This window comes from Solanum verrucosum, unplaced genomic scaffold (genome assembly GCF_900185275.1).
Source record: "Solanum verrucosum unplaced genomic scaffold, falcon-dt-bn FXZP01000277.1, whole genome shotgun sequence".
Lineage (NCBI taxonomy): Eukaryota > Viridiplantae > Streptophyta > Magnoliopsida > Solanales > Solanaceae > Solanum > Solanum verrucosum.
The window spans coordinates 137,271-152,154 of NW_026019945.1; the positions used below are offsets into that span (position 1 = coordinate 137,271).

Consider the following 14,884-nt stretch of genomic DNA (forward strand, 5'->3'; position numbering starts at 1 on the left):
TACTTCAATTTAGAAAAAAAAAACAAAATATTTCTTATTTTATTATAATTATTTTTTATCGTTATATAAATATAAATTAAAGATATATACTATGATCTTATACATATGAAATATATTATCTGTTGAAATAGTACATGAAGTTATTCTATTTTAATTGATAAGATGAGATTAGGAAGAAAAAAATACTTCCTGCATTTTTATTTGTTAAAGTGATTTTAAAAGAAAGAAAACAAGAACATGGCTCTTTAATAATATTTTAATGAAGAAGAAAATGTGTTTAAAAAGAAAAAATAATATACTTATTCGGAAAAGGGCATTTTTGACCCATTTAGTAATTATAGGGGAATTTTTAGACCAAAGTATTGACTGTCAGTGTATTTTTGGACCAAAATATTAATGGGAAGGACATTTTTGGACCAAACTAAAAACGGATGACATTTTTATTTCTTTCACATAGTTTAAGGACATTTTTGATAATTTTCCCTGAAAGTAATATAAGTATTAATAAAATTTATTTTTTAAAAAAGCAAATAAGTAAAAGCAAACGGAGGAATAGTGACAAAGTCATCCCAAAGACATTAAATACATCCAACTATTCATGAAAACTGCACGTACGTCCATCATTCAGTCTCATCCTAAACCATCCACATTCTAATTGTTTATTCAGATTTTTAGTCAATTATACCACAATATTTAATTTTATATATACATAATGCAGATCGACGGAGTCACATACACCGAAGATATATATAGTAAGTTGAACGTCTTTCATTTAAAAAAGGAAAAAAGGATAAATATACCTTTGAATTATTGTAAATGGTATGCAAATATCCTCCGTCATATTTTTGAGACATTGGTGCCTCTGTCATCCAAAAACTAGAGCATATATGCCTTTCACTCTAACGAAAGACTAAATAGGGACATGTGACACAATCTTATTCGTCGATTCAATATTTAATAAATATCGGTCGATGGATAAGATTATGACACGTGTATGTAGGTTAGTATGAAGAGTATATATGCTCTAGTCTTTGGACGGCAGGGACACCAATATTCCAAACGGAGGATATCTACATACCATTTACGATAGTTCAGAGATTTATTTTTTCCCTTAAAAAAATACAGTAATAAATTTTCAACACCTATGATGAAATTAGGTATGCACAAACTGAATAACTAAAACAAAGTATGTGGTAAATAGCAAATTAAAAAATCCATATACTTTAAATTCTAATTTCGTTTCCTAACTGCTAGTTCCGCCCCGCAGCTGAACTGAGTTTTCATGCATTATTTTCAAATTTTAAATTAAGGTGTGTCAGTTAGATATACATAATGTAACTAGGTAGAAATTTGTTGGAATAATATCAATTTTAAATTGTTGGTGAGCTATATATATCTAAGTTCAAAGCATAAGTTAATTTTGGTGTGCAAATGTGATGTAAATACTAAGGAATCCTAAAAGGTTACGCATTTGAATAATTGGGTAACTGGAATTGAAGGATTGAAAAGTCAGTTTACCTAAGACCTTTAATTTGTTGAAGTGTATATTATATCTGATGACTTTGATTGCTTCGAGGTGCGTATTATGGCAATTAATACTGCATTCATTTTGTACCTAACTTTAAATTAATTATTACGACTATGCTCTAACTTACATTAAATGAATTTATTGAGTTGGTTTGTATTGAATTCAAGTTGCTCACCCACTCGCCTTCCACGAAAATATGTCAATATATATTGCAAATAACTTTGAAAATAGTAATAACCATTGTTTGACCAAAATTATTTATATTTATCTATTTAGATATTTATGCTTGTTGTTTCATGAGAATGAAATAATAGATGAATATATTATTTGTAGTATTATAATCGGATTGTTGAAATTAGATCAATGGTATGTTATATGGTAACGAATGTTGAGCTTGTTAAAGTCTCTACATCCATAAGATGAGTAATGTAGAAATGTTAATGTAAAGATGGATGTATGCACATACCAAATTAGATAAGATTAAAAATGATTATATGTACCAACAGTTGCAAGCAACACAATTTGGGATAAAATGTGAGAAGCTTGTTTGGGATGATTTGAATATGTCATGCGTCTATATGTAGATGTAAGTGAAGGTGTTAAAAGCGGATATGATAAACCTAAATTATAATACACAAGGAAGTGGTCTTAAAATACTTTCATATGCGCGGTGTAAATACAAACTTAACTAAAATTAGAGCACTTTAATAAAAGAAAAAATATTGGTGATAGCGGTTGGCTGAAGATTTGTTTTAGACTTTTGGGGAAACTTTTATTATTAGTAGTAGTAGTAATATTATATTAGTATTATTTTTAACTTAATTTCCATTTTTGTTTATTACAACGATGATATGTTCTTAAATAAAGAAATGAGAATTCATATAACTGATTCAAACATTTTGGAATTGGGGTGTGCTATAATTGTTGTAGCATGTAGGTATGTATTCATGTCAATAAGGTAGTGCCAAAATGGGAAGCTTTACCGTGAATGTCTTTTTTGGCATCATTTAGATTTTGTATTTATTTTTATTTTTAAAAAAATAAGTTATACAAATATAACTGTCAGTTTGCTCAAAAATAATCTTTGAATTGTAATCTAAAAAGTCCATAAATATTAAAAAAGAAAAAAACATTTACAAAAGAATTATACTGAAAAGGGAAAAAAATGGGAAAATTTGAGCTAGAATTGAATCATTGATTTTTTCATGAGTTTGGATGATTTGAGATTTCAAAGGGTTGGTGACCTAAAATCATTCCGAATCCTCTTACAACATATTTGGATAACCACATTGAAATTCAAACGGAGAAAAAAAAGTAATTGTTCATAATGTCAAAATTGTTAGAAGTAAAATGTTGACTTTTAATTTACTCAAAGCAACTGAGGAATTGACTTTAAGGTAAAGATAAATGGAAATATATTTCCTTTTTTAAAAAAAAATAAAAAAATCTTGCGATATTTCCAACATATCCCAAATTAGAGGAAAATAGAGAAGGGAAAATTACGCAGTTAAGCAAATTTATACTACTTAATTACTCATCATAGCTATAGTTTGCTATAATTATCACTCATGACTAACATTATACATTAGTTACGTGGGATGACTTCGAGTTTGTATAATTAGTCACGTTTGTATATGTATAATTCGCAAAAAAATACAAATACATATGTTTAATATACAATTATCTAACCGATATACATATACATTTCACCTCTCTCCCACTCTTTGCCCTCTCTCGCTCGCCTCTCTCCTCCCTCTCCCAATCTCGCTTGTCATAGATACAAATGCATATGTATAATATACAATTATCTAACCGATATACATATACAATTTACCTCTCTGCTCTCTCTCGTTCGCCTCTCTCCTTCCTCTCCCAATCTCGGTCACCTCTCTCCTCCCTCTTCCAATCTCGCTCGCCTCTCTCCTCCCCCTCCCAATCTCGCTTTCCATATATACAAATACATATATATAATATACAATTATCTAACTGATATACATATACAATTCACCTCTCTCCCACTCTTTGCCCTCTCTCGCTCACCTCTATACTCTCTCTCCCAGTATCGCTCGCCTCTCTCCTCCCTATGACATGTAGCTAGGAATTGTAATTATCAAACTATATATATGGAGAGTAATTAGACAATTTTTGAGTGGCTATATGTGAAAGACGTTCAATAGGGAATTGGAAGTGTAGTAGTGAAATAGGCCCATTAACTTGTTGAAACAAAATGGCAAATGGAGTGAGGCCCAGGAAATTGTTGTTAGAGTTTAGTGTAGCCCATTAATGAAGTTTTGTTGAAAGCAGCATTATGAGGTCCGTCGATGAAAAGTTACTAATAAGAAAAGCAACTACTCCTTTCAGCTTAATTTGTTGTACTCTATTAGTTTATAGGACTGTAAAAACATACTATGAGATTTCCCATCCCACAAATATGAAACGTACGTTTTTTTTTAAGTAACAAGAAAGTAGGCGGAGCACGTAAATTAAATTAGTATATATATCACCCTATATATTCCACATTATAATTATTTACTTGTCCCATTTCAATATTCTTTCGAAATATAGTGGAGTATGTACTCACTAAATATACATAAATGTATTACCCTGTTACACCATGCAAGTGCAATTGGATTGGAAATTAAATACAAATGATAGATTGTTTTTGTGTGTGAAACTAATTACTCAAACACATGCATGCTGCAATAACATCAAATTTGCAAATCACGTTATATTTATCATTTGTATTCCCTTGTTACAAACTAAACTACTCCCTAGTTATTATATACTATGTGAAGAAGAGAAAAGAGAGTTTGAATAGAATTAGTGTTGAGAGAGATTTTCTTGGGCATGTGCAAAATTATTAATAGCAGTAGTAAATATGGAAATAATCTTTAATTTCAACACAAGTTAATTAGAGGAAAGCAAAAATTCTTCAAACAAGTCTCTCAGAATTAATTAAGGACCAAGTTGAACTATTAATTAATACAGATCAGATTGCATGTGCTCCCTTAATTAAGGGTTATTGATTTTAATTTTAATTATAAGGGGTAATCCAATCATCGGTCTTCCGTACAAACCACTATAAATAAATAAAACTAATTAATTAAAATGCGTTAATAAGATCTTCATTCAACTGCACAAATGATTGATTGATCAATTAATAGTATACATTTTCTTCATGCCAACTCCCATTCCACATGATATCAACACCTTTCTTTGTTTGTTTCATATATATACGCGTACGTCGAACACAAATTAGGCGACGTGAAGAAGAATGTTCCTTTATTATAATTCCTTTCCTCTATCAATATTATAACAACTAACTAATAAACTGATGCATGCATGGCCCCAAATATATATGCTAAATATTATAAGGTTAAAACTCCTCTAATTATTTATGCCTTAATTTGCTTCAAATATCTACCAAGGGACAAGTTGAGATGTTACTTACAACTAAAAAGAAGAAAACAACACAAACTTAGGAAAGAAGACGCACGTAATATTTGGCCTCACTAGTCTCAATATTCCTTTCAAGTCTTTGTCAACCCACCAATTTATCAAAATTATATATATTTACTGCTTTCTTTTTTCCAATACCACACCCTCTTCTATCTTAATTTATGAGATATTATTTGATTATGATAAATGTATCATCTAAAATAAATTTTAGATTTTTTTTGAATGATCTAAACAATTAAAGATTCAAAAGTTAAATTGTTTAGAAAGTGACATTTTCTGAGTAAAATTATATATATAATGGTGCCTTTGGTGTATCAGTAACATATATTCTCTTTTTCTTGTCCTTTCCCACCGCCTTTAAGAACTTTATTCCATTCCCTCTTTTTATTTCATTTTTGTTTTCTTTTGCAGTCACCGTAAGCAAAAGTTGAAATGATTTTTACATACATATTGTTTTTATTCAGTTTTGTACAAGATTAGTGAGTGAGCTAATTTTTCATATCATTAATTTCAAATTTTTAATTTGTATTTGTATATTTAGATATCAAAATCATGCGATGAGAATCAATGGAATGCATTATATATTTTCCTTGTATTGAAAAATGTTAGAGGTAATAAGGTCTACGTACGATTATTTTCTTATATTCATATAATTGTGAGATTATACTAATGATGTTACTGTTTTAATAAAAAAAAAAGAATCAAGTTTGATTTCATTTTAACGTGTTAATCAACATATATCATATTAGAATCATCTTTCTTTAAGAATCGCTAATTCACCAATATTCTTCCACTTGAATAATCATGCATGCTGATGAGGACCATTCTCCAAACTCAACTCCATTATTATTATTATTTAATTCACTCATTCATACCTTGTTTTCATTTATTTCAAATTTGAATAAGGAAATATATTGTGTTAATTACAATGAAAAACAATGAGGAATTAGAAACTGTCAGGATCATCCACCTAACCTGTGTTTTTTAATCTCACAATATTTAACTTGCTTGAAAAGAGTAGTTGTAAGATACATGAAGACAGTTTCCCTAACTCGATGACCAATAATAGTCACAATACATTATTAGTTTCTAGAAAATTAAATTCAGAAAAGCAAAAGCCGTCTAAATCAAAATATAAATGGTCCTCTGTTCAGACGACGCATAAAGAAATTTATGTTTTTGTCTTTCCATTTGGTGTCCTCTACTCATTTTTGGGAATTTTAATAATTTGGATTGGCATTAAGAATTTTCACTTTTGCAAGGTATATTACTTTTTAGTATAGACAGCTTTAGTTTTTATGATTCGAATTCAAAAATTTTAAGATTAAAGATAGAAAATCATTCTATCAAAATGTTTGAAGATTAAATTAAGAATCAAAGATGTATTGCACTTGTCACTCGATAGTCCACATAGTGGTACTGGCGTTGTTTTTCTAAAATTGAAGAAATTGCCGTACGGCATGGGGTGCAATATGTTGACATTATATTTTGGGTTATAAGCGGTCCAAGTCTTACCTAATCAAATTAGGTGTTGCTAGTTTTTAGAGATGATTAAAGACGTCCACAATGTTTTAGGTAGGTGTGACTATTTAGGAATAAACCTAATGCACTTCTTTAACTTTTACCCTTTCTTCATCATTTACTTGTAACACTCAATCTAATTCTATTTTTATATCGAATAGTTATTATCATGCATTTATATAATTAGATAACTCTCATCTCCATCTTTTTTAAATAAAAAATCATTCGTAATGTTGGAGTTGTTTGGACGTTAATTTCACGAAACCATTTGTAGGAATTATCAAATTAAATGGTGATGAGTCGAAATAAATTGATTTAGTTAACGAATGAGTTAATTTTTGAGTTGAAATGAGACGCATTAAAATGAGTCATAGGTCCAACTCTTTCAACTTTTATTAAATTGGAACTTAATTAGTATTTCATTGCAAATATACCAGCTTAATTTAATTGTTAGAAATACTATGAACCGATCTATAGACTCTTGTGGGACAGAATCAATTTGATCAACTAATTGAACCTATATATATGCTACAAATATGATTAATTAACATATATTTTTGCCTAATTAAATAATTTAATTTGAGTAAATATCCTTAAAGTCCACACCGGAAGTAGTATATCATGTGTATGAGCTGGTGTTTCAGTATTACGAAAGTACCCCTAACTTTTACAGATCCAAAAGTATTAACATTCCAGCTCGCAGGATTAGAATGAAATTTGGCCGCGAATCTCGGAAAATCCGGGCAGGCGTTTTCAAAATTAATTTAGATGATGAGTAGTATTTGAGAAATAACAAAAATGTTAAGAGTAAAAAAGTACTGTAGTAGTATATGTCAATCACATTTTCGTGCTGAAGTCCTCCTCCACATAATATTTACAGAGACTCGGAAAGAAAGGGGGAAAAAACAGAGAAAACATGATCGATCGATCTGCTCTACCTAACCGCTAATTCCACTGTTGGAGAGGAGAAAAATGGTGCTAAAGCAAGTCATCGGAGAGAGCAGTGAGAAGATCCTGAAGGTCATCACCGATCCGAAGAGCCTCAAGTACTCGTTCAAAGATGAGAACATGACAGGGGATACGAAGAACACCTCTCTGTTCGTAACCATACTCTTGAGCAGACTTATTCAAGAGCTCAACAAAGATAGGATGGTTGAGAAGGTCAGCACTTACAATAAATCTCTCCATCTCATCACCGACGTAAACAGGGAGGTGTCCTTCAGGAACTCCGGTGCCGGATCTGAGCTTTCCGGTACGGAAGGATTGGAGACGACGGGGACGAGAGGAGGAGCGGGATTCAGAACGGAGCAAGGAGTAGTTAGAGGAGGAATCAGCTACACGCGATAAACGTCGAATAAGTTTCTTCATGTTTTTGTTGTTGATGTTGATTAAGGGGAGGGGCAATAATAATTATGGAGAAATGTGTGAGTTGTGTGTGTGTGTGAGGAAGTTGAGGGAGAAAGAGTGTGGGGGTTGGTGCTTTATATAGATAGATAGATGGGTGTTTTATTAAAGAAACAAGGGATAGTTAGGAGGTACAGATAGACGTACTTGGCAGGTACAATTATTGTTAGTGGGGATGTGTGCACATTTCTATTTTCCCCCCCCTTAATTACCTACTAATTTCACTACATTAATTAATCAAACACTTGACTACATCCATCCAAAACTTATTATTATGTAAAACATGGAAAATACATTTTCTTTAACTTTCACATTTTTATTTTTTACTTAATGAGGACTCGATTTGCCTTATATATTCTTCAATTAGTGAAATTCTAAGGTTAGAGTCAAATACAATAATAGTGAAGTAAACAGAGAATTGCAACTAGTTATTCTATTACCGTATGTAATAAACAATTGAGCACAAATACATATCTATATTTTCTTAATTAATCTATCTCTCTTTGTCCATATATACTTTCCGTTCATTTTTACTTGTCACTTATTTCTAAAATAATTTTTACATTTTCACTTGTCACTTTTGACATATCAAAGAAAAGATAAATATATTTTTCCATGTTTTACCTCAATATTAAATACTCTTTCTCCAAATCATTTTCCAAGACTTAATACTAAAAATTATTTAATAGGGATAGTTTGATAAAATATCTATATCAATAATTATTTTCTTAATGGATATGTCAAGTCACACAGTGACAAATGTAGACAAATGGAGTGTATTCCAAATCTAGGCAAAGGAACAACTTAAAATTGGTGTGAAGTGTTTGAGGAAACTATCAGTATATAATTACTCCATTAAGAAAGAATATTGGTTACAAGGTACATGAGTACAAATGGACCGTATAACTAACGATACCTACCAATACCATAAACAAAACAAAGCTTGGGGGGAAGTAATTTAGGGAAAATTGTCTTAATTTTAGGTAGCATTCACTTTGTAGACATCACTAATTATGTGTACCTAGACAAGTTTGAGATTGATGGGGTACACGCATACCTAGGGATTGGTTTGACGGTAATTAGCCCCAATTTACTTCATCATTAATTAAACAAAGAATGTTAATATTATAGATTAATTGGAATGAGTAATAAAGAAGCAAGTAAATATTGTTGTAGATAACAATAAGAAAAGAAATTGCTACCAGTGAAACTTTGGCATATGGTAAAAAACACTAAAACCTATAAGCTAAGGTGACACATTCATGGAGTTATATCTCCCGTCAAATAAAAACTAATACTCAAACAAATTTACAAGTAATTAATTACATGTACTGTCAAAAGTTACAGTAAAATAGTATATACTCTTTCATTTAAAGCATATAGCGAGACGTGGATTACTAATACCATATAAAGAAAAATAAGGCTAATTACATCACTAACCAATGCGGGACATCAAACATATCCCCTCACGTTCAAACCTAATAATTAGAGTGTGAACAATATATAATGGGTTTAATCATAATATGAAAATGGATATAGAAGAGTCTAATTCAACTACGAATCTCACTAGTTCTACTTTTTGAAAAGAGTTTTTGTTGTGCTACTTCTGACAGTCCTGACTCCACAACCGATTGTTGATAATCTCAAAATGCGATTTCTTAATATGAATTCGAATTGATCAAACTCGAAAGTGATTATTGAAAGGAAAAAAAATATGATTAAGGTGATCATATTTTAGGGGAGAAAAAACAAGTGGCCTTGCGTGAAATGGAAACTAACAAAAGGAGGAGCCGAAAATAAGTAGTGGAAACGTTGGAGTCGTGATATTATAATGTGTTTTCATGGAAAAGTTGTGTTTGTTAAGGCAAGCCTACCCTGCTTAATTTGTGTATCATCCTTTTCCAAGCAAAGTTTCCGTGATACATATTCTCCTTTCCTCCTACGTATTTACTCATTCAATATTCTAAAAGTTGTGTAACACCAACAAAAAGCATAATCATATTTATGGAATATTCTTATCTGTCATTAAATTTTGTGGAATTCTTCTTGAAGAAATATTTTTAAATTAAATATATTTTGGAATATATATTCATAAAAAGATCAAGACATCAAATATCAAAGAGAAGAGTAAGTGGAAGCAGGGGCGTATGCAGGATGGAGTCATCGGATTCACGTGAATCCATATATGCTCCTCTCCCGAAATCATATATATATATATATATATATATATATATATATATATATATATATATTTCAATAATAAAAACCTAAATGTCAATCTTATCAATTTTGTATCTTAGATCTACCTTTTCATAATAGTTCACCTATCATTTCGAAATCTTGAATACACCTCTACATGAAAGGAACATAATTATACTCACAATCTTGATGGATAAAATCTTTTTTTTTTTTAATTCTAGAAAGTATTTTTTTGTATTAATTTGAGAAAATTTGTTGGAAACAATTATACTAGTATTTGATGACAATATCTATGCTAACTTTCGCAAAATTATTTTATCTGTTTTGAATCTTTTACAACAGGGAAAAGAAACAATTTAGTAATTTATGGAAGAGGGAGTGTAGAAATGGGAAGAAATTAAATGAATCTTGTCTGCAGACAATCCCCCATTCCTCAGATCGCAGAAGAACAAGTCAACTGAGACACCAAAATCGAGACCCCTACTATATATATATCAATGAAATCGAATCATTTCAACTATACTAAAACTCTATTAATTCACCAATTCATGTCCTCTACACTGTCTTTAAAACAATATGATAGTATTACATGATGATAATTACAATTATCCACGTTACATACTTACTAATTACTATATATGGTGGAGTAGTCTTTTTTTAATAATCATCGATTTCTGCTCATCTCAACTAATTTCACTAATATATTTTAATTACCTCTCCCCAACATCAAACATAAATATCCATGGTTCTTGAATCCACCGTTAGGTGCAACTATGAAAGGAGTATTAACGTACATATGTTATAGGTTTTTTAAAAAAAAATCTTGGTCAGAAATGTTAGTGTACGTAGTATCAAATATCCATGCCTTGCAGCAGACTGAGAGCACGTGGCCAACTCTAAAAACCTCAGATGATCAACTGCCATTCTTCAATCCTATCACAATTCAGAAGATACATTGAACTGCCAGACAGCCATAATCGAACATTTTCACCTATATATATATATATATATGATCTTTTGGGATAAAAGATCTTCTAGACAAGCTGGATAACTATTTATACAGAGTATGTAATTTATTACTAGTATCTGGAAAGGACATATATCCAACTACTACGTATAATTACCTAAACTATTTTATTTAAGTAATTCAATTTTGTGCGCACCAGATCGATTAGAATAAAATAATAATAATTATAATATGGTCCATAAAGCAAATGCAGAACCAATCGAATACAGACATATGTTGTAATTTTTAGACAAGTTCGTTTTTGGTAGTTGTTGATAGGAGAAACTAACATGGCCGCACGCCAATAGATGAAATTAGCTAGTGAATAAGACAAGTACTTAATACAAATTAATGTCTTTAATTCATTTGTTATCTCTCCTATCCCACCATGTCTATATATCTATAAGTTATAACCCTACGTACCTTGATAGTTCCATTTCACATGAATCCCACGCCACTACTTTTTTAAAAAGATGTCCTTTGAAATTAACTTGCTTGAGTAACATAATTAGTTGCCGCCCCCATTCTCAAAATTTTCTTTCCACATAATTAAATTGCTATAGTTGATTCTTCAAATAATAACTAGTCTTTTTTCTTTTGAAATAAGGGGACTAAATAACTAAATACTCCTATATTGTTTGAACGCCCGAAAAAAAATGTATAAATGACATTATATTTGTATTCTTTAAGTCTTGTTACTTATTATAAGAAGTTAACATAGCATGATACTGTTTTGACTTAAATAATTCAAAATTACTCTTAATATGATATGTTTTTCGCCAACAAGCTCATCATTTACTTCTTTTTCATGTATGCTTATTTAAAATTATGGGTAGCAAATGGATAATTAAAGACATTAAGTTAGGCCATTTGCTATCACTCCACCTTTTCATAATCATCTTGTTAAGATTTATTATATTTTAAGGAAAAATATGCATATAATATTATTCGTTTTAATTTACATACGCATAATAAATTTCATCAAAAATATCTCACATTCAATTAAAAATACTCTAAACCTTATATACAATTCTCTTTACATTTTAAGCTATTTTTTCGCACACTCAGAAGATATTATAAATTGATCGTATATTATTTAAACTATTGATTGATTAAATACGCTCTTGGTAATTTTCTCTTCCATTGTTTTTTATATCACAAGATTGTTGAGTACGGAAAAGAAGAAATGGGACCCATTTTTAATTAGTAAACGAATATTTTGTCCATCGGATTCTTTAAATAATTGTATTAATTAAAGAAACAAGTGGCGTGATTTTTTCTTAGTTGCCGTACAGTCAAATAGTACACGAAAAGTGGGCCCCTAATTAATTTACATTAAAAAGAAAAAAAAGAGACAACCGGACATGACGTGAATATCCACGAACCGCCCTTTCTTTTTGCGTCAGTTACGTTGCTTTTTACGTCCCACGCAAATATGCCCTTTAATACATCCCAAATTAATAACGTTTTTTTAATTTTTCAGTAAAACAATATATTTTGCTTTTCATATTCTTCTAACCCCACCTTGTTAAAAGATTATCTTCACTTTTATTTAATTTAATTAATAAAAAAAATCAATTATATCAAATAAAATATTAGTATTACTGAGTAAGGGTGATTCAGATTGTTCTTTTAAAAAGGGTTCATGATATTCAAAATTGGACCCACTTTTGCTGAAATTTCTATACAAGCCTTGACTCTTATATAGTAAAAAAAGTAATGAAAGAAAATAGCAAAAAAAGTAATGAAAGAAAATAGCTTTCACAATAACTCCATAGTTATGGACAAAACAAATAAAAGTAGGACAATGGAAGAATGATGATTGAATTTTCCATTTATTCACATTTGGAGGATCAAGGAAATAAATAGAGGATCAAATATTTTTATTATTATAAATTGCTTACGTCTCACAAAAATAATTAGAATGTCATAAAGTTCATCCTCCCAAAGAATGTTCAAATAAATCTATTGGTATTTTTTTTCATGCACATACACGCACACGCCGTAAGAAAATGAGTTGTCTTTAGATATATGAAAATGAACAATACATTCTCTTGGAATTAGCCAAAGTATGACCTACTTTATTGAATAGTGGTTAAAGTATAAATAAATTAGGATAAAAAGAATTATTGAATTCTATGAATAATTATACGTATTTAATTTTAGGTGCAAAAGTTGATGCTCTCTACTTAATTCCTTACACTAATGCCCTACAAACGATTTTTTTGGCTTACAAAATGGTTATACATTAAAGTCCATATGGATTCTAATATACTAATTGATGTCGGAATTACTCGTTTTCAAAGGGAGTCAATTAACACTTTTTTGGCTTACGAAATCGTTATACATTAAAGTCTATATGGATTCTAATATACTAATTGATGTCGGAATTACTCGTTTTCAAAGGGAGTCAATTAACACTCTTTGCCCGATTATATTTAATATTAAATGTATATATATTATACTCCTATCTCTTGATAATAATATTTCACTTTACCTTTTAGTGTATTTGATAATGATTTTTCATGTAATATTATTATATATACATGTTTTTTATAATAGTTAAAAATATTCGAACGATATCATTATTTATCTTTAATGAAAGATGTTTGACGGTAGTCGATCGGTGTATACTATTGAATACGTTTTAAAACTATAAACACTTTTTTCACTGCTGGAGTCCATTGGTCAAATTAATTTTCCTTCACTCTATTTTTGTTGTAAAAGTTTGGGTGGTTGACCCGCAGTGAAATTAATAGTGCCATCTCCTTTACGTCTTTTCTCTTTTTATTTTAGGATTATAAGATGATCATACAACGTCCAAAGATAAATATTAATGACTCACCAAACCAAACCACTTTTTCTTACGTTGTAGTCCACTTAAGTCATCTAAAGGATACTCCACATCCAATCCACTTTTACAAAAAAGCCAAATAAAGATAAGGTTTTATTTAATCTGCCCATCTATTCCATTCCACTTTAGAGACTATAAATATATAAAATTATTAGAAATGAGCTTCTTCAAATTCTATACTAACAACTTTACCGTTTGGAATTGCTTAAATTAAACAGCCGCCTTCATGAGTTGTGTCAAATAATTCCTCCTTGGAATTCATCTACATCTTAATCGATTAATCTCATGACCAGAGTATCTAGCTAGCTATACGTACGATATATGGCTCGTGATGAACTAATTACATCTGTTTTAAGTGTATTTGACTTAGAATGAACGATATCACTGAGTATATATCTTTAATTATTCCAACCCAATAATTATTTGGAAAGAATATAAAATGATTGAACTCAAGTGTCTAAGAAAATCATATTAATTAGTACAATAATAAACATTGGATTATACAGATTATAATTTGGTGATCAATACTACAATCAATCAATCTAGAGTCTTCTATATTAATGCTGACTATTTCTAAGAAGATGGAACATGAAATTTCTATGAAAAGACATTTAAATTGAAATTTGGAACTCCTATTTATTTGTGAATAAACATTTGGTTGAGGACTAAGCAAACGTAAGTGATGGTCAGTTAATTTGGGTCACCATGTTGGGAAAGGGACATGTTTTTGTGTTGAATGCTAACGAGGCAATTTAGGTGAGACTGGGTCCTCTTTACTTCACAATATGTCATATTTGTTTCGCAATTTACGCAACGATTTGGACCAGAAAACAACTCTACAATAAACTCTGAGACAAGAAAAAATCTAGATATTATTCATTATAGTTTTGTTGTTACTGAATAAATTCATTTT

General features: G+C 30.0%; 1 protein-coding gene across 1 annotated transcript; it reads right to left on the reverse strand.

Annotated features, from left to right (window-relative positions):
* Positions 1-7,289: 7,289 nt before the first annotated feature.
* On the reverse strand, positions 7,290-7,923 carry LOC125840698 (auxin-responsive protein SAUR71). The gene has a single exon (XM_049519665.1). It carries the CDS (start codon positions 7,874-7,876, stop codon positions 7,487-7,489), a length of 390 nt encoding a protein of 129 aa, XP_049375622.1. The 5' UTR covers positions 7,877-7,923; the 3' UTR covers positions 7,290-7,486.
* Positions 7,924-14,884: the final 6,961 nt, after the last annotated feature.